The sequence below is a fragment of the Bactrocera dorsalis genome, chromosome 6, assembly GCF_023373825.1.
Source record: "Bactrocera dorsalis isolate Fly_Bdor chromosome 6, ASM2337382v1, whole genome shotgun sequence".
In the NCBI taxonomy this organism is placed as follows: Eukaryota; Metazoa; Arthropoda; class Insecta; order Diptera; family Tephritidae; genus Bactrocera; species Bactrocera dorsalis.
In genome coordinates this window covers 19301388-19323475 of record NC_064308.1, presented here as the reverse complement: position 1 = coordinate 19323475, position 22088 = coordinate 19301388, and the positions used below count along the sequence as shown (strand labels likewise).

Sequence of the window (22088 nt, the reverse complement as noted above, 5' to 3'; positions counted from 1 at the left end):
TGTGAATAAAGTGTGTTTAATGTGGTGAAATAGCTTCTTGAAATGTTCGAATTTTGAGAGTTTTTGAACTTTAAGGTCGAATATCTCGTAAACTAAGCGTTTGCGGTACCTATGCTTCCTTTTTCCAACGGTACCTTCAAATCGCGGCACCAAAGAAATCGGAATTGTGCCCTGTCCAACATCGTGGTGTTTACAGTGCTTTTGTGTCGAAATTCTTTCTGCAATAATAATGAAAGATACATTTTTCTATTACGTATTTCTAATTTTTGTCGATTATCGTTCAGCCTCGAATATCGATAAATCGAAAACGATCAGTGCATGAATCAATAATGCCCATTCGAATTTATAAGAGTGGTGCCATATTTCGTACATAATCTTGTCATAATTGTTTTGTTGTGAGGTTTTTCATCTTTTTTTATCAAAAAAAAAAATATAAAAATGAATAAAAATCAACTGCGCCGGTGTTACTGCTGCAAAAACATCAATATAAATGTGTAAATTTATGATTGAAAGTACACCCTACTCTTTTTTTTACACAGTAGTTACGTTCCTTAGAAAGCCGTGTAAAAAAGAAGCGTTTCCTATAGTAAAATGGGGGATACATTCCATGTCATCTGAAAATCGTGTAAGAGAACATTAAAACTTAAAATACAGAATTCATACAGGTGAAAAATTGATAGAGCAAGCAAAAAACAAAAGAAATCTGTTAATTCAGAAATAAGAAAAGAAAAATTATAATGGAAATAAAGAAAAAAATATTGACATGGCTACATAATTATTCGTCGCTACTTGATAATAAGGGCAATTGTTTGCGCCGAACTGGACTAAAGTCGGTATCATTACTGGAAATATCCATCAAATTATCCAATGGTGACTTTCAACAGATTTCCGTATTTCATTCTATTTTTCTTAATGATCCTGATAGAAGCTTCGTTTAAGCCAAAATCCTTGCCCACAGATGTTGAACCTTCACCTATTGCCAGACAGTTGAAGAATTTTAATTTTACTTCCAAAGAAATGGCTTGCCTTTTACGAATCATTGAAATTTTGGACATTTTGTTGACTGTATTAAGGCAAACATTTTATTTTTAAATCTTAACTAAAAATTTATAGATAAAATACCGTTTTCACTTATTCAGGTCATAAATGTTCAAATCTATTGATAGCACGAGTATTTGATAAAATATTGCGAGCTAATAAACTTTAAAAACTTTAATTACCCAAATTTTTTATAAATATTGTTACAAAAGTAGTATTAAGTTGTATTTGTATTACTATATGCATCCCTGATTATGAACAATAGCTGTAGGTATATGGAATAGCATTTGTCTTGTTGTAGACATCTGGCGCCACAGCTGTCTGCTTGTCGAAACAATAGACATCTGGCGCCGCACTGTCTGCTTGTCTAGTTAAACAATTGCTGAGTCTGGCGCCGCGACTGTCTGCTTGCGTATGGCGCCGTATAGCCGTATGTTCTGGTAATTTCCAGACGCGATATTCTAGAAGGACACGTCGGCATCAGCGAGAAGTGCGTGGCTATATAAGCCGTGGCAGCGCCAACGTAATCAATCAGTGCTAAGAGTAAACTGCTATAGTGTAGACGAGTTGTGAAATAAAGAGTTGTTGAATTAAATTAAACAGTGTTGATTTTATTTGTCAATCCAGAGATACGAACCTAACAAAGTAAACTAGCAAGAGTAAATTCGTAACAATTGGTGTCAGAAGTGGGATTGTCAAATAATCCAAATTCAAGATGGTTAAATTCGGAGAATTGAGAATTCAGCAATTAAAAAAAGAACTGGAGGAGCGTAATTTGCCGATAAGCGGGCAAAAGGCGGATCTGCAGGCACGATTACGTGAAGCAATGGAAGCGGATGGAATTAATGTGGACGAGTTCGAATTTAATGGGCCAGAAACTTCTACAAAGGTAGAAGAAAAAGTAGAAGAACAACGAACATCATCAAGTGCAGACACGAACATGCTGTTAGTGGCTATTAAGCAAATAATAGCTGAAAATATATTACAAATAACAGAAAATGTAGTGCAAACAGAAAATCGTTTGGCACAGCAAATGACGCAAATAGCTGAAAATACATCACAGTTAGAGTCTCGCCTTACACAACAGATTACGGAAAATACTACGCAACTACAAAAACAAGTGCAAGAGAAATTTTCAAAATTTGAAGACGAATTAAGCACAATAAAAAATGACGAAGAAAATTTAAGATCAGAATTTCTTCAACTGAGTAATCGTGTGCGAGAACTGCAACTACATGGCCCTGCACCATCAACAAATAATCAAAGATTGAAGGCACCCACATTCGATGGAAGTATTCCATTTCAAATTTTCAAACTTCAGTTTGAAAAGACAGCGATGGCCAATAACTGGAATACAGCGGACAAAGTGGCGTCCTTGTTTGTATCATTGAAAGGACCTGCGGCAGAAATCCTTCAGACTATTCCAGACTGTGAACGGGACAACTATGAGGCATTGATGAGTGCGATAGAAAGACGATATGGCAGTGAGCACCGGAAACAAATATACCAGATCGAACTGCAAAATAGGGGTCAGAAAATGAACGAGTCATTGCAAGAGTTCGCAACTGAAATAGAACGACTGGCTCATTTGGCAAATGCAGATGCACCTGTGGATTACATTGAGAGGGTAAAAATTCAATGTTTCATAAATGGAATTCGTGATGTGGACACCAAACGCGCCACATATGCATTGCCAAAAAGAACGTTCGCTGAAACGGTTTCGCACGCCCTCACACAGGAAACAGCTTCCCTACTAAGTAAACCAGCACACAAAGTACAGAGGGTTGAAATGGAACAACCGGCGCTGATGGAAGAAATGTTGAAGACTCTGAAGGCAATTGCTGCACCGCGAGTAAATACAACAGGAAGATGTTTCAACTGTGGAAAAGCGGGTCACTTTGCCCGAAATTGCAATATAAAGGTAAACCCATCAAAACGGAAACAACCAACAGATAACGAGGACGGAGCATCCACATCTCACAAGTCGTTAAACTAAAACGGAACAGTTCAAAGGGGCGTGAGCTGGTTCCCACAACTATTTGCCCCGCCATCTCGATATCACAAATAGGTCGCCATGACAACAATCTTACTATCAACGGCATCGTAAATGGACGACTGTCAACCCTTACTTTGGATACTGGTGCCACACATTCAATTATCCGACCGGATGTGGTAAGAGGAACGGTTGAACCATTAGTCGGTTGCAAGCTTCGAACGGCCACCGGGGAGGAAGCAGCTGTCGCGGGAAAAGTGTTTTGCGAAGTGATGATTGGTACCCTGGAAGTTAATCACACCTTCATCGTAGCAGAAATCACGGATGAAATTATAATGGGAGTAGATTTCATGATTGATCACGGGGTTACTTTGGATTTAAACAAGCAAATGCTGTTTTGCCAGAACATGGAGATGCCTATAAACACCGGATATGTGACCAACGTTGAAAGTAAGAGGGTGATTGTCGATGATAATCAGAGTATTCCACCAAAATCTGAGGCGATTGTATGGGCTAAAGTGAATGTAGGAGGTGGGACTGAAGAGTTGTGGATTGTGGAACCAACAAAAATAGATACACCCATATTGGTAGGAAGAACGCTTGTGAAAACTAGAGAAGACGCCACCATTCCGGTCAGAGTAGTGAATGAATTCAACACGCCTATAAGTCTGAAGAAAGGAGCAGTAATTGGACAGTGCCAGAATATAAGTGCAATAGCACGATGCGAACGGTCAGAACAGAAACCTACTATTGAGCCACAGCAGATAAGTCCTACACTCCTAAATAATTTACTGAACGAACTGCATGGAAATGAAAAATTAAAAGCAGAAAAACTATTAGAAAAATACGCATCCATATTTGCAAACGAAGGAAATACAGGAAGAACCGGCATTGTCAAACATCGCATAAATACTGGAGACGCTAAACCAATCCGACAAGCTCCGCGTAGGGTTCCACTAGCAAAACGTGAGGATGCTAACAAAATTATTGAAGACATGCACAAAAACGGTGTAATCGAACCTTCAATAAGTCCATGGAGCTCACCTATCGTCTTAGTTAAAAAGAAAGATGGTAGCACCCGTTTCTGCGTAGATTATAGGAAGTTGAATGATGTCACAAAGAAAGACAGTTATCCTCTACCAAGAATCGACGATACATTAGACACCTTGTCTGGAGCGAAATGGTTTTCTACATTAGATCTACAAAGTGGATATTGGCAAGTCGAGATCGATGAATGTGACCGTGAAAAGACCGCTTTCAGTATGGGCGACGGGTTATGGGAATTCTCTGTGATGCCATTTGGGTTATGTAATGCGCCTGCAACGTTCGAGCGACTGATGGAACATCTGTTAAAAGGACTCAACTGGAAGACATGTTTGGTGTATCTTGATGACATTATCATCATGGGAAAAAGTTTTGATGATCATCTGAAAAATCTAGAGGAAGTCCTTCAGCGAATAGCATCAGCCGGATTACGCTTGAATCCCAAAAAGTGTTCATTATGGAAGAAGCAGGTCACATATCTCGGACATAAAGTGTCAACTGAGGGGATTCACACCGAGGAAGGAAAAATAAAAGCAGTTAAAGATTGGCCTCGACCCACCAACATTCATGAACTCCGCAGCTTCCTCGGCTTATGCACGTATTACCGCCGTTTTGTACCTGGATTTGCGAACGTGGCTAGAAGTTTACATGATTTAACAAAGAAGAATCGCCCGTTTGTATGGCAGTTGGAACAAGAAAAAGCGTTTGAGCAGCTTAAAGAACTACTTTGTACGGCGCCGATGTTAGCTTATCCAATACCTGGAAAGAAATTCATCCTGGATACAGATGCGAGCGCTTATGGAATTGGAGGTGTCCTGTCTCAGCTCATCGACGGGCAAGAAAGAGTAATTGGGTATTACAGCAGAGTGCTCGGGAAACCAGAGAAAAACTACTGTGTGACGCGAAAAGAACTACTAGCTGTGGTGGAATGTGTAAAACATTTCCACAAGTATTTGTATGGACAGCGATTCTTGCTGAGGACTGATCATGCAGCATTAAAATGGTTATTACAGTTTAAGAATCCGGAAGGCCAAATTGCACGATGGATCGAAAGATTACAGAATTACGACTTCGAAACGGAACATCGAAAGGGGATTCACCACAAAAATGCGGATCATTATCACGTCGCCCTTGACCACTGGAATGTAAACATTGCTCCAAATCAGAAGGAAAAGAAGGTATAATCGACGTGCGATTACTGAATATAGAACCTGAAGATGATTGGACTCCTCACCGCATCAGAATCAATCAGCTGGAGGACCCTGATCTTGCAAAGCTGATAATAGCCAAAGAAAATGGGGTACGACCACCAAAGGAACAAATAAGTAGCGAGAGTCCAACGGCAAAAGCATATTGGGCCCAATGGAACAGCATAAACCTCGTTAATGGATACCTTCATCGTACCTGGGAAAGCGAAGATGGCAAGCAGTCTCGTCTGCTGATCATAGTACCGAAGTCCATGATCCCGAAAGTATTGAAAGAATATCACAATGGACCTAGTGGAGGGCACCTTGGAATTACAAAAACTATAGAGAAGATTAAACAACGGTTCTACTGGATCGGTTGTCGAGATTCCATAGCAGAATGGATAAGTAATTGCGTAGAGTGCATGGCAGCTAAAGGTCCTAAAGCCAAAAGTCGCGGTAGGCTGCAACAGTACAACGTGGGATCACCATTTGAACGAGTCGCAATGGATGTTGCAGGTCCGTTCCCAACCAGTACGGCCGAAAACAAATATCTACTGGTTGTCATGGACTATTTCAGTAAATGGCCAGAAGTATATGCCTTACCAAACCAGGAAGCGAAGACCGTAGCCGAAGCGTTTGTAGAAAATTGGATAACAAGGTTCGAAGTGCCCGTCGAATTACACTCAGATCAAGGCAGGAATTTCGAATCTTCCATTTTCCAAGAAGTCTGTACATTATTGGGCATCCACAAGACACGGACAACAGCGTTACACCCACAATCAGATGGGATGGTAGAGAGATTCAACCGAACGCTCGAAGAACATCTGCGGAAAATCGTTGATAAAGATCAACGGAATTGGGACAAGTGCATCCAGATGTTCCTGCTGGCGTATCGTTCAGCGAAGCACGAGACAACTGGTTACACGCCAGCAAAGATTATTTTCGGATCTGATCTGCGACTCCCTGCTGATCTTAAGTTTGGAACGAATCCTACAGCTGTAAGGAATGATGGAGATTATTGTTCTGCCTTAAAGGAAGAAATGAATGAATTGCATCTAATGGTAAGACAGCATACGCATCTGATGAGCAATAAGATGAAGGACCGGTTCGATCAAGCGGCAAATTCAAAAGGTTTTGAAGAAGGTGATCTGGTCCTGTTGTACAATCCACTTCGAAAGAAAGGCTTGTCCCCGAAACTGCAGACAGCCTGGGAAGGACCCTATATGGTGATGAAACGACTTAATGACGTGGTATACCGCATACAAAGAAATGGAAAAGCACGATGTAAAATGAAAGTAGTACATTTGGAGAGGCTCGCCCCATTTGGTTCAAGGGGATTTGTGCCTAATCGGGACGATTAGGCTTTAGTGGAGGGCAGTGTTACAAAAGTAGTATTAAGTTGTATTTGTATTACTATATGCATCCCTGATTATGAACAATAGCTGTAGGTATATGGAATAGCATTTGTCTTGTTGTAGACATCTGGCGCCACAGCTGTCTGCTTGTCGAAACAATAGACATCTGGCGCCGCACTGTCTGCTTGTCTAGTTAAACAATTGCTGAGTCTGGCGCCGCGACTGTCTGCTTGCGTCTGGCGCCGTATAGCCGTATGTTCTGGTAATTTCCAGACGCGATATTCTAGAAGGACACGTCGGCATCAGCGAGAAGTGCGTGGCTATATAAGCCGTGGCAGCGCCAACGTAATCAATCAGTGCTAAGAGTAAACTGCTATAGTGTAGACGAGTTGTGAAATAAAGAGTTGTTGAATTAAATTAAACAGTGTTGATTTTATTTGTCAATCCAGAGATACGAACCTAACAAAGTAAACTAGCAAGAGTAAATTCGTAACAATATCAAACGAACAAAATGTGTAGGTAAGAGTTATCGAATAAGGCGATTTCGCAGTTACTACTGTGTACAGTAGAATCCCGATTATCCAGATCAAATAAAACCAGGGGTATTCCGTATAATCGAAAATCCGGATAATCGATTTCAAAGCAAATCAAACAATATTTAAATTACATATAATAAAGTTTTATTATGTAATAAGTTTAACAAGTGTAGTTCAGATAATATGTACGATATATAAAAACCGACCTATAACAATAAATAATGTATTACATAATGCCTATGTAGTTTAAAATTTTGGGTGGAAATAACTTGTTATTGGTCTTTGACGTAAAGAATCACATCGTTTCATTGCGGCCAAGCCCCTGATGCATTTCAGTTGTAACAACTAAATGGGATTTGATTAATTTTAGAGCCGAGACGAATGAGTCCGGATATACGGATAATCGATGTTCGGAAAATCGGGATTCTATTGTATGTTCATTTTAGCAATGTTGCCAAGTGTGGTAAAACAAACATAATTACAAGACAGTGAATTTGAAAACGTACCAGATTAAAATTTTTTTGTCAATTTTTTTTTTTAACCGTGTAACTTCAAATCCGTGTAAAAAGAAACCATGTAAAAAAGAGTTGGGTGTATATTTTTAACATGATAAAAAAAGTTTAAGTGAATGATGGAAAGTATACGTTTAACACCGCGAAAGATGGGATTTTTTTATTAAAAACTAAAAAAATTGTTTTTAAAAACACGTGCTTTACATATATTCTTAAAGTAGGATTAAAAACAAGTATATTAAGACATTTCCCGTCAAAATTGGTCCATATTTTCAGAAAAGCCGCTCTGTGAACATTTACCCTTCAATTGTTTAGAACTTAGAAGTGACCTTTTTGAACGACAGCAAATGCGTCCATAATAATGGGGGCATCAAAATTTTTGGCTAATTCTGACTCCTGAAATCCTGCCTAGGTACGATTCCGATTACTTTGGCAGAGAGATAAATAAACGAATTTCCGTATAAATGGTGTACGGATAAGGGAGCTTCTCCAGTGGAGGAAAATGCAGAAATAATGTTGCTAACAATTATATTTTTTTTAAATTTTCCCGATTAAAAATTGAAAAGTTTGCACTACTAACACATGAGGGAGATTATTTTGCTCTTGCAAGATTGCAGATTGCAAAAATCCTATATCGAAATATACAAGAGCACGAGAGCACCCATTGCAGAATCTAGTGATATATAAACAGCTTATTTGGTCAATTTATTGTAAATGACTATTGTGAATTGGCGCATCTTCTGCATTCATTATTAACAAATAAAACTGTAACAAATCTTTATTTTTTAAATAGAAACTATAAAATCTATTTAAAATTTACCTTCCTCAACAATAGGGGTATTCTCTTGCTCTTGCAAAACCCTTGCACGGTGGAAGTATTGCATATTTTTCCACCTAATACAACGGCACAACATTCTGCACACGCAGAAAAATATTTGCAAGGGCTGTAAAATATGTCAGACCAAAACCCATGCATATTTGCGTGCAATGTCACGCAAAAATATAATTGCAACCCCGCTTTAGCTGTCATTTTACATAAAGACATATTACATCGTTAAATTATTGAGGAAGATAAGTTGTAAGTAGATGTTAAAATTTCTTTTTAAATTCTAAAGAATTTTTACAGTTTTCCACAAATATGAACACTGAAGTTGCGCCCCCAGCGAAGCGGAAAAGGCAGCAGCCAAACAAGAAGTGGAAGGAGAGTGAGGTGCACTCTATAATAGAGTTTTTAATGGAAGAGGCGGAATTTGAGGTAAGTTAATACGTTTTTTTTTTTTAATTTTTTATTTAATTCGGTTTTCTATTATTTCAGGCTCCAACTGCGCAGTTGTTTTATAAACGATGTTTACATAAATCGCAGTTGGATGTCTCATGGGATCTGGTGCAGTGGAAGGTCCGACATTTGAAGGCGCAGCACCGTAAAGCCAATGACTGGATCGCGTCTACGGGCACAGTATATACAGTAGATAACCTTTTGCGTGGTAGCTTTCATGGGGGTGAATAGCGGCCATCTTGGATTATCAGTGGTAGCAACCTGTAGCAACGCAGTGATGTATAAATTAAGGTACTAAATACTTAGCAAATTTATTTTATTAAATAAAAAAAACTATAAATATTGTTGCTTAATATAAAAGAAAATTATTTATTAATGTTATATATTTACCAATAGGTGATTTAAATGCCATAGTGTGCAATATTTCGGCCATAAAAATATCATTTACTGATATTCAGATATTCTTTTTGTAGTGAGTTCTTAATAATAAAATGTAGTCCTGTTTTCAGATTTCTCGGTGGTGAGTTTTCTTCTGAATGTATTTGTTTACATTTGACCGACGAAAAACATAAAAGGTGCAGCTTTCAATATTCGAACATTAAAATAAATCAAAACAAATTTTATTTTGTATAAAGTTACTAAATATTTTATTGAAAGGTTAATAATTGGAGTGAACATAGGTTTTATACAATAAAAAATGTCCGTTGAACCAGATATCGCCAATGAAGCGGTACTTAAAAGAAGTGAAAAAACACGGAAAACATACCCATCGTGCGGAGCTATAATTGGAATCAAGGAATTAATTACTCAAAATTATTTGAGTCGTGTGTTAATACGGGGTTTCAAGCTACTAATCTTGTGTTGGCAATAAAAGAAATCAATCTAATGGTAATGTAACCATTTTTTTGTGGAAAAGTTTAAGTATTTTAAAATATTCTTATCTTGATTGTAGGCAGCAGCCATTGAAACCTGAAGAAGCCGATTAGCATGAAACGGATGCATTCATTAGACGAAGACATAGCTGTACAATATTCCTTGGATTCACATCACATTCGTCACCAGAAGATCTATATATATATTTGATCAAAGACTGTTATCTTGTTTTAGATTATTTAATTTATTAGCATATGTATTTCTCATATACTCTTTATTCCAACGAAATTAAACAAATTTTATTAACATTATAAATATTTTTAATAATTTATTTTTTAATCTTTAAGTTTTGCATATTCCACACCACCCCTGAGGTTTGCAATAAGGCGCGTTACCGACTTTTTTTAGGTGTTCGGTTGCCCGGTAGGCCTATTTTCACCTTTACGACTTAAAATAAACATAATTAATAATTTACATAAAAATTTAAATAAAAATATTGCACAAAATGTTTAATAAGATTTTTAAGCTCCCACAATAGATGCATCAAAAATCTTATAAATCATATATTAAATATATTAAAATACAGAAACTAACTTTAAAAGGAACGGTCTTAGCAAACCTTGAAATGTTTGCCAAGAACTATCCTGAACTATCCTTTCAAGGGTATTGAAAGAAAATATCTCTAAATCTCTACCCTGCAGAGATTCACAATTGTCACGTGTCACAAATTTGACATGTCTAAGGCCCCAAGATTGGCGGAAAAGGTCAGAAAACATAGAAGGAGTTGTTCTGGCGTTTAATCCTCCCCCTTTCCTAATCTGTCCGAAGTAGTGTTCCAGTTCGTCTTGGCAAAGTCTTCTTGTCTTAATATATTCAAATCCCTCCCGGGACAATATGCGCCACAATCGTCTTAAACTGCGAATGTTAAGAAGCCAACCTCTAATAAACGAAAATGTATTTGTGATATCTCGACCAAACATATCACAAACAGTGATAGAGTTAAGTGCTTCTTCGGCTTTTACTAAAAAATTCATTTGATCTGAGCTGCCCGAAAAGGGTTCACCATATTTTTTTAATGCCCCGAGGTATTTACTATTACAAATATTGAAGAGTTGGTCGAAAAACAATACAAACTCCGCGGTATTTAAAAAAGTTTGGGACTGAGATGTATTTAAGTGACCCGTTGTATACATCGCTAACATTGCGCTAGCAACTGTATTGCTAAAGACTTGGGCAGCTAAACGTACATTCATTTTTTGAAAAGTACTGGGCTTTAAATGTGCGGAAGTCAATTTTGGCGCACATCGAATATCACGATGTGAATCCTGTTCATGGAAATGAACTATATCTTTCCAATCTACAGAACGCCCACGAAATTGTATATGGTTTCTGAAGTTTTCTATACAATTTCTCGTACTCTTTAACAGGTGAGGAGAATCATAAAAGAATATGATTTCTTCACCATTAACTTCAAAATAGGGCCTATCATTTGTAATCCCCACTACCTTAGCAAAATTAACAAAATTGGATCCTTGATCACAGACTAATTGACAGGTATGAAGACCTATTCCCTGGAGTTTCTCAATCACTTCAAAAACATACTTCCGAACCACATCCCCTTTACAAGAATTATGGACGAAAAAGTATGCAACTGGTTGAGACCTTGAGCCATTACTGTAAAAACACTGTTGGCTATCCTGGACGTGCGATTTTCATCCCCATAGTCCTCCAATCCTACTATAAAATCCCTATACCTATCATATTTCAAATGAGTTTTCAATGACATTTCATCACAACACGATGAAATGTATTTCTCCTCATTACTAAAGCCTCGGCTACGCAACTCCAGGGACTCCAGGGGAGAGCTGCAAAATGAGCATCCAGGATTTCTTGGCCAACCTTTTATAAATTTTGAAAAGGTGGTTGTAGAAGGCCAATGAAAAAGGGGTCGCAAATATCTATAGGCCAAAGGAGATGTGAATTTTACTCCAAGGGCTATAGTCTTCATATTTTTGCTTTATCTGCGACCTGAAGGGTTACGAGAAGTATTTTTTACACTATTTCGGACACATATTGCGAGATGTGGTGGTAATTTGCCACAAATCTCATCAATTTGGGGATGAATATGGTTTTGATTAATTAAATAATCTTTTTGAGCCTTTAGCTCTAATATCTCCTGCTATTTTTCTTTGATTAATTTCATTAATAATGAAATTTGATTCATCGCATTGTCAAGTTGTTCTTGGCAATTTCGATGACTGAAGGATCCATCGCAGAAATATGATTCGGTTTGGGTCCCCTGACATCGAACCCCAAAAGGAATCACTTCTGCCCTAGCTTTTTCTGTTTCCCTAAAATAAACAAAACCCTCCTCCTGAGCAGCAAAATCCTCAGGTCCAAATCGAATTACCCCGTCATCTGCGTCCGTCTGTTCGACTAAGCTACCTATTCCAACCCCTAAATTATTTTTGGTAATTCCATCTACTGTGGGTGCGTACAAATTACTATCGGGGACTGCCCCTTTACTTAACTTTAATTTGTTCATCATCCGGAACGAGAAATGGCGCTGGCAGGCGAATAGCTCCTTCTTTGGGGTGTCTGTTACCCCCAAAAGTTGCATCCATCTTCCTCGTCTATAAAAATTTTCATAAATTTAACAAAAGAATATGCAAGCAAAATGGTTAGTATAAAACAAATAAATCTTGGTTAGTTTTTTTTTTAAATAAAAATTAAAATGGTACAAAAAAAAAAAAATTAAAACGCATGAAAAGCATTAAATTGGTTAGTTTTTTTAAATAAAAATTAAAATGGTGCAAAAAAAATTAAAACGCATGAAATTTTTAATAAACTATTTATAAGAAAAAACGTATCTTTTAAAAACTATCATATTATCTATGACTAATTTTTAAGGTTTAACAAAATGAATTACCTTAAGTAATTAATACTATTTATGATATTGATAATTTAAAAGTAACACGTAGTCATATTTTGTATAACAACGCTCTTATAAGTTAATATAATATTTACTTAATGAATTATATTTATATTAAACACTTTCGTAACAAATATTTTGAAAGCCATTTGTTCTTTAACCTAATTAAAACTAATATAGTTTTCAGTATACTTAAAAAAAGTTCTTAACTAAAATTGTATTCCGTAGGCCATCCCGAAAAAAAACATAACCACTTCTCTTGGGTACTTTGTATTGGTGGAAAGGCCGCCTGTAGATAATACACATGTGGCAAGAAAAAGATAAATAAAAGAATGAATAAAAGAGATATTATGCATTTTTATAATGCAAACTTTTATGTATGCACAAGAACTAACTAATTAAGGGGCTATACCAGTGTGACACTTTCAAAAAATCGGTTTCTTTCATTTTTTTTTTTTTTTGATAGTTTAAACGACATTTTAAAAATTGCTGACATCATAACTCAACAAGATATTGACCAATCGACTTCAAATTGAAACTGAGTATTCTATAGTATATTACGCCATTTTGTTAAATTTTTATACAAAAATTTTAGGTCATTATACAGGAAATACCTTATACTTTAATAACCTTTTAGAAATTTTGTGTATCAACTACTCATTCGACCGAAATCATGTCAGAAGTTGGGGAACTTTTTTGGCACCTCCGAAGACAGCACAAAAAAACTAAAAATATAGCCGAAAATATTCCTTATTATGTCCAAAGAACTTCGAAATATTCGATTGAGTACTTTCTTTAAAAAAATCACGAAATTCGCCTAACTTTCCATGGTATAGCCCCTTAAATATTTGATGAATGTACATACTATATACATATATGCATATATGTACATACATATATAAAAATTCACCCAATTATCACTAAAATACCGAACACATATTCCAAAATAAATTCATACCTTGCTAATTCTCGTTCCGATGGGAATTTATAGAAGGATTCAGCTGCCGCACATCTGCACACACAAGACTTCGACATTCTTCTGTAAACACAATCTTATTAAAAACTTCGACATATTTCTAATATATTTATACATCTTACCTTAATCTTGCTTTATTTCAGCAACAACACTTATCTGAATTCAAATATAAACTTTATTATTGACACTAATATGTATTTTTATGAAAAACTTCCACATATCTTTCTTTTCAAGCTTACTTTTCAATTGATGTTTTCTTATAACGGCTAACGATTTGTCAATTTGTATACATATGTCAAACGACAAATTACCACCCAGGATTGTATCCTACTGCATGCAAAAATTTAGAAATACTTGAAGCGTGTTTTAAAATTGCACACAAAAAAACAACTGATTTAACATTAAACAACAAGTAATATCCCAATAAAATTGAACAGATATTCAAAGTAATTCAATATAATCACTTAAATAACGGAAACACTTACATTATTCAATATATTTTAAAGTGGTGATCATCAAAATTTAAAATTTATATGTAGCTCAAATGCTAACACAACACCCTGATTACCATGAAAGTAGCAAAAAAAGTGTTACACAAAACCCTAAGATTTGATAGAGGTGAGTATAAGTATAGGGGTATTCAGACCGAAGCCTGTTAATTTGGTAATTCGTTAGTTGTTACTTCGTTAAAAGGCTTAACTATGAACATACTTTTTGCTCTACCTTGGTAGTATGGTAAATTTTATTCCGAAACAGCTGATTCAATTTTATTAGAGTTAAAATGCCTCAACAAAGTGCAAAATCAAAAATTGTCAATCATTTAATTGAAAATTATATGGAGCAGACCAAATTTATTACTGGTAAGTACTTTAAATTGATGTATAGAGGAGCATGGAACTAACTTTCAAATTATTTCAAGACATATTTAGTGAAGATGAAGATTTGGTAGAGGATACCATTGACGAGGTGTATGAGGATTTGCTCATTGCACTAAACTGTCGTAGAGGTATAGAAAATATTGTTCCAAAGTCAATTCACTGGTACGATGATATTTTAACCACAATGGATGACAATCGGTTCCGTCAAATGCTGCGTGTAGACCGAACTCAATTGACTCACTTATTAACCCTCATATCAAGTGACGAAGTTTTTAAAAAATGTAGTGGCAAGCACGCAGAGTATTTAAGGCATTTTTAAAAGAACTCCATTTATATATACGAGTATAAGTATATTGGCCAGATAATACTGAGCGCTCTTTAATAGTACGAGATACGTTCAACGAACTACCATTTTGTGTAGGTTACGTGGATATCACTGAAATAAAACTCGCCAAATCACCAATAAAAAATCATGAAGCGTTCTTTTCCGGAAATCATATATGTGCAATTAAAGCTCAAATGATTTGCGACTACAAGCTCAAAATTCGAATTGAACACTGTTTCGGCTTATTAAAAGAGCGATTTTGCAGTTTAAAAGAGCTCGAATTCGAAATAAAAGTAGTCAAAAATACTGTAACGAATGGATACTAGTATGCTGCATTCTTCACAATATACTACATTCTTAAAAATTATTATACAAAACATACATATAAAATTGTTACATATTATATTTGCACTTTAGTTCAATCATTGCCAGTCTTTCTTTTTGCTCTAACTCCAATTTTTTTATTTCAAAATCTTTATTTAACTTTTCTCTGTCCAATTCTAGCTTTAACTTTTCCAAATTTAACTTTTCTTTTTCAATTTCTATTCGTTGCTCAAAAAACTGTTCTATTTTCTTTTGTATATCTTTAAGTTCACTAAGAATATTTTTTGGAGCACGTTTTTTCACTTTTTCGAGGAACGACGGAGTGATAGGAGGAACTGTTGCTACCTCTACTCCTACTATTGTCTGTTCTGCTTTGTAGTTTAGTGAACTCGATGGTTCCGCAGATGATTGTGATGATTCGGCTGGAATTTCTACTACCTCTACAAGGTCTGCAAAATCGCTGCAGTATTGTGACACTTCAGGGTTGTACGACACAATTGGCTTCGGATTTACTCACAAATAGAATCGAAAACCGTTCATAATTCGGACACATTTGTGAAAGTTTTGCTGAAAGAACGGAGAATCATTAAAAAACCAAAAAAGTTTCACTTAACATTAAAGCCGCATTTACCTTTTATTGGGGAAACATCATCGCCAACGTCTATACCAGCACCCGTCGATTTGCGCCACTCCTCAGCTTTAATATACATATGCTTCCAGTACCGGACCTTGCATCGCAACATGTCCGTAGTCGCATCGATATTTGTTGTTTCAATTAATTTTTGGTAGTACAATTGGGCGTTTGGTTTCTATAAAAATTCGTATGAAAGTGTTTATTTAAAGCTAATTGTATAAAGAACTACCTCAATTTCCACATTTTCTAGTAAATATTCTAGAACCAAGTGGTTTTCCTCCTCACTCCTTATTTTTTGAGGCTTTGCCCTCCTGCGTATTTTCTTTTGAGGTTCCACTGAAAATAAGTATTTAATGAAATAAAAAGCAACTATTTGTTGAAGATATACTTACTTTTGCAAAATTTTTCCTAATTCACGAAGTGAGCACCAAATTTATTTTACTTATATTTCCATTATAAAGTATAAAGCAACAAACAACAAACAAACAGCTGATGTAATATTACCGAGTAACAAAACAATTATCAAGCTTGCCAGCTGGATAGTTCGTTACTCGGTAAAACAATAGTCTGTTAATTTTACAAAAACAAAATACATGTACAAACTACCGAACTAACGACTAACGAATTAACAAGGCTGGTTTGAATACCCCTTATGTAAACAAACCAAAGGTTTTTTACTGTATATACTGAGTCTACGGGTGCAGGACTACAAGATGAAGCTGACGGCAGAACAATCGAAGGTTAGTATTATACAGATATTTTAAATTTATTGTAAATGAAACATTTTTTTTACTAATTTCAGCAAAAATTGCTAAAATGTGTCCATAATACGACCAGCTGAGGGAAATATTTGGAAAGCGGTTGCCAGCCATGCAACCGTTACTGGTCGAAAGCAGCCTTCCTTCGCCTCAGTTATGTCCAGTTAGTCCTGCACCAGAATTCGAAGTAGAATTCTTGGAAGAAGAATGTGTACCTGCTGCGCCATCAAATGCCGCACCTTCGATCGCACCAATCTCCACACCGGTATCAACATATCAACGATCAATTCGGCTTCCGAAACCATCCGTTGGACAATTGGCGGCTATCCAAGCAGGAAAAATTGCTATGGAAGCGAAAAAACTGGAGTTTGATAAGTATAAATTCGAGGAGGAAAAGAAAATTCAAGAAAGGAAGTTAGATACTGAGTGAAGAATATTAGGCATAGAGTTGAAAAAAATATAATCTGAGGAAAAATGCAAGATGTTAGAATTAGAAATGAAGGAGAGAGTGGCTATGTACGAAATTGAAAAAAAAAATATGAAAATAAAAACAATTAAACTATTTATGTAAGTATGAACTTATATAAATAGTTATATCAATAATAGAGTTGGTATACCTAATACCAGTATGTATAACATACGTATATTATTAATTAACGTTTTATTGATCACCAAACATTATTGTGTACAAAGATATGCGCATGGCTTTTGCCTCAGTTATTCGCCGGCCATTTTCATGTGAAGGAAATTCATCTGAATCTTCGTCGTTATTGACAACTATATTGTCTACGTATTCAATATCATTAGACTCGGAGCATTTGTTGGTAACGTCCTACGTCTAAATAGTCAAGAACATTAGTCCTCCATTCCAAGCACTTACGCACATTTTGATAATTTCCGCGATGGTTCGATAAGATAATTGCAAGACTTTCATCCAATTCATCCATAGTTTCAAATTTTTGAATTTTTAAAGCTTAAAAAAGTGAAATAAACAATTACCATCCAGATGTAGTAATATATTAGAAACAGCTTCTTCAATTACAAAACTAACAAGTTTTTGTTTCTCAGAAGTTTGTGGCGTTTTTAAAAAATAGATTCGTTAAACTTTCGCAATTTGTTTTGTTTTGTTATTTTTTCAATTACAATATTCGTTAAACGAGTCATGCACAATAGACATTCACAAAAGTTTTGCATAATAGTCATTCACAATAAATTGACCGAATCAGCCGTTCATATATCACTAGATTCTGCAATGGGTGCTCTCGTGCTCTTGTATATTTCGGTATAGTATTTTTGCAATCTGCAATCTTGCAAGAGCAAGAGAATACCCCTAATGTAACGTCAAAATGTGTATTTAAGTAAAATGACAGCTAGCACAGGGTTGCAATTATTTTTTTACCTGTCATTGCACGAAAATAAACATGGATTTTGGTCTGACATATTTTACAGCCATTGCAAATAATTTTCTGGGTGTGTTTGTTGTTTAGCCGTTGCACCAAGAGGAAAATTCTGCAATTCGTGCACCGTGCAAAGGTTTTGAAAGAGCAAGAGAATCAACCTATGGTATTTCTCAATGTTTCACTAAGTTTTTTCATATTTCTCACTTTGTGTATTTAAATATACACCCTAAACATTGAAATAACTTCACATTACACTTTTATTCAGCTAAATTTATTAATTGAAAATCACTTATCAAATTCATAGCTCAAAAGGTTAGAGCGTTTATAATTACGATGAAAACGAGCGTTGCCACATCTTAAACACCAAATAAGAAGGATTTTGAACGAAAGTGCTTCCTTTGTTTGTATTTTCGCGTGATTCTTTAATTATATAACCTATGTATAAAAAAAAATTTTTTCCAAAATTTTTCTAGCTATAATTGAATTTTCTTCTATATACATAATTGTATGTACAATGTGATTTATACAATATTTAATAATCAAAAAGAAGTAAAACTCTATGATAATATTATAATGCACTCACATATAAAATTTGAGTTTTCGTTACAAAATGATTAAATATTGGTTATTATCCGACAACGATTTCCATTTTTTTGATGATACGTTGTTTTGTATTTTAGGTGACGATGTATTTAATAAAATTCTTTACATTATTATATAATCAGCCCTATCACGCAATCCATCGTAGCAAAGCTACGAATACGAATGTCCGCTACGAATACGAACAATTTGCTATCATTGAATTCATGTGAATTCGAAACTTTTGTTGCCAGACTTAATTTTGAATTTTGGCATTTCGAAATCAGCTGTGTAGAAGAAAAAATACAAATTAGGATTAATAAAAGTGGAAACGTTTATATTCAAATTGATTTTACGAACAAAAAATATGTATTCGCTAACGTTTTCATTTATGTTGCTTGAAGAAGAACGTGAGAGAAGTCGGCGTGACATAAAAACTCACCGAAAATCACTGAGGGACAGGAGTAACCCTTTCGATGTGGACGAAACAATGTACAGTTCATAAATCCATAAAAATTCATTGTTAAATTTTATTAAAATTATTTTTCTAAAACAGGTTTATTAAAAACTATCGCTTAAATAAGGCGGCCTTTGCGTATGTCCTCGATGTTTTAGAGAGGATTGCAAGTTCTTCAAGGTCGTCGTCTATATCTTTACTTCATCGATTGTCTTCAGTTTTACGGTTTTTAGCTGAAGGAGGCTATCAGCATGGAAGAGATTCGATATTCCAATGGCTCAGTCAACATTTTGTTGCGTCTTAAAAGAAGTATTGGGATTGCTTCAGTCTCATTTGTGCCCTCAGTGCATAAACCTCGATTTAAGTGATGTTGAAAAAAGGGAAGCGAAAAAGGATTTTTTTCAGAAATACGGATTTCCAGGCGCGATTTTATGTGTAGACACATATTAAAATCGTTGCCCCAACTAAAGATAAGTTTCTCTATTATAACCGCAAAGGATACTTTAGTATCAATGCCATGATTGTAAGTTTGGTGACAAACTCGCATTTCAAACATCTTAATCAATGTTTTGCAGATATGTGACAATGGTGGTGTTCATACGTTATGTGAATGTTCAGTTTCCTGGCAGCAATCATGACTCTCACATATGGAAATTTATTTCTCCGTTAGCACAAACCTGTTGTACAAAAATTCCGCTAAACTTAAAAATTTTCCGTTCCGAGTGAATTTAGTGAACGCAACTCTACGAATTTCGAACTTACTTTCGGAACTGTTCGAATTGCATAATAGCAGTTTCGTAACTTTCCCGAAAAAACACTCTACGATGGATTGCGCGATAGGGCTGAATATTACTTATTTGTTTATTAAATATAAAAAAGAAAATATCTATATGCATGGATAGAGGAATTTTTGCGAAAAATAGGAATTTCAGAGAATTGCTTTATTTCGAAAATCTTTTTTTGTATGTTTTATTGCATCTATTAATTTTACAAAAAGATCATGAAGCTTATTCGCTATATTTTTCTCCAAATATACTCATATATTAAATTTGAAAAATCTTCACTATTATCATCATTATCTTTGTTAAAGAAATGTTTAATTACCCGCCACTGAGACTCGATGCGTTGAGTGTAGGTTCCGTCCTCTGCGACGAACAGATTATCCGCGCCGCTGTGATTTACCCGTCGGTGTTCATACCCGTGACTGGACAGACAGTCGTACGCCTTCCAACAATCGGTACATATAACAGCACCTTTTGTCACGTGTTTCTCTATTAAAGATATGAGCACCTCAGCAGACCTCACATTGCCGGGACAGTGGACTTCGACTCTCGGCCCTAAAATAAGAAATAATATATTAATTACTACGGTTTCGCGGCAGTAATTATGCCAGTCACATATGGTAGCGCTAGATAAAACTGGTTCCCTGATAAAACTCTTCTTTCACACCTCCGCATGCGACCAGTGGGATGCATATGCATACATTAAATAAAACACCTGAGGGAGTGGCATTTATTTGGCAACCCAGTTCGGTTGCGACAAGCACCTCTTCGGCGTCGAAAGACTCCTACAGTACTAATGTTATTTAATGTTAGCATCATTGGCACTTTATGTGGACGACACATTTCTGCTTTTAGGATTAATCCTTCCTCTTCTACAAAGGATATATATGTTTTCCGAATGTTTGCATTGTTTTTCCAATATACCATACCTCGGCTGGTTGACGGTTCGATACAATCTATTTAAATTTTATTTTTTACACAAATTTCATTACAGTTTTTATCAATATAAAACTTATATTAACTTACCTAATGAATTTATACAAATTTTCTAAATATACGTATATCTATATACAAAAAAGAAAGTCGTGTTAGTTACATCACTTATAACTCAAGAACGGCAGAACAGATTTGGCTGAAAATTGGTAGGGAGGTAGCTTAGAGCCAGGAGACGGACATAGGATACTTTTTATCTCTTTATGTCAAAATTTAATACAACTCATAAATACAAAAATTATATTTCAAATCATAAGCATTTGTTCAAAATTCATGTTTGTAGGAATCATTTCAATATTTCATTTCTTCAAAAAAAAAAAAAAACAATAAAAACAACCTTACATCTTCGTCTATATAAATATGTATGTATGTAAAAATGAATCGCCAAAATGTATGTACGCTCATAACTTTAATACGACTGAACGAAATTTGATAATTCTTTTTTTAAAATATTCGTTTAGGTTCAGGGATTATTCGAATAATTGCCGGAAAACCCCTAAAAACAGTCCTTTTCTTTTTCTCATACAAACGAATGAATGTTTGTTCGTTAGTAACGCTAAGAGAACGGCTGAACCAATATTGATGAAATTTTAAGAGGTTGTTCGTTGTGGATTAAGGAAGGTTTAGAAATAAAAACATCTTATACTTTTTATGAAAAGTCGGCAAATTGGATAATTCCAAAAAGTAACTTTTTTCCAAAAACATTTTTTTTCAATTTCTGTTTTGTTTTTCAATATTTTGATTTGGAAATTATTTGAATAGTTCAGTCTCGATCGCTTGCTTTTTTATTCCGGCTATTCAAGAGAAAAATTATTACTATTACGATTTACGATGCTTTACGACAGGTTGTGAATTGAACAATTGAAAATTATTCAGTGAAAACTTTACGTGTGAAAGATCCAGTATTATATGAAGTGGTGGAAAGCAATATGGTTCATGGACCTTGCGGACACTACAATCCCTTTTCGGTTTATATGTCTAACAATAAATGCACGAAACACTATCCGCTTGCTTTTCTTTCGGAATAGCAAACTGGAAATGATGGATATCCACTCCATCGTCGTAGCTCATCAGACGACCATACAACTTAGAGTAGTGAATATCGAAGTTGACAACATATGGATCGTACTATATTCTCCACTGTTGTCTAATTCACATTCTAAACTCATATCAATGTTTAGTATTGCAGTTTGGTGTAATCTATAAAATACGTTTGTAAGTACGTCACCAAGGGAA

The 22088-nt window shown here is 35.4% G+C and overlaps 2 protein-coding genes and 1 long non-coding RNA gene across 9 annotated transcripts in view; 1 reads left to right on the top strand and 2 right to left on the bottom strand.

Annotated features, from left to right (window-relative positions):
* The first annotated feature begins 1208 nt into the window (after window positions 1-1208).
* LOC125779268 (uncharacterized) overlaps window positions 1209-22088 on the top strand; it is a 465548-nt gene continuing 444668 nt past the window's right edge. For 3 of the 4 annotated variants that reach the window (XM_049460331.1, XM_049460333.1, XM_049460332.1), the window contains exon 1: window positions 1209-2812. In XM_049460331.1, the coding sequence (XP_049316288.1) occupies window positions 1754-2812 (1059 nt within the window). In that variant the 5' untranslated portion in view covers window positions 1209-1753. Of the gene's footprint in view, window positions 2813-20731; window positions 21215-22088 lie in introns of those variants that run through there. The other variant, XM_049460330.1, reaches the window with a different exon arrangement.
* LOC125779570 (uncharacterized) lies at window positions 15311-16110 on the bottom strand. The gene is made up of 2 exons (XR_007423335.1): window positions 15881-16110; window positions 15311-15816 (listed from the first exon to the last, which is right to left on the bottom strand). It is a non-coding gene; the product is annotated as an uncharacterized LOC125779570 (long non-coding RNA).
* Window positions 20018-22088, bottom strand: part of LOC105222607 (GIGYF family protein Gyf) — a 47038-nt gene continuing 44967 nt past the window's right edge. For all 4 annotated transcript variants that reach the window (XM_049460062.1, XM_049460065.1, XM_049460066.1 and 1 more), the window contains one exon: window positions 20018-20414. In XM_049460062.1, coding sequence (XP_049316019.1) covers window positions 20092-20414 — 323 coding nt within the window. In that variant the 3' untranslated portion in view covers window positions 20018-20091. The remainder of the gene's footprint in view (window positions 20415-22088) is intronic.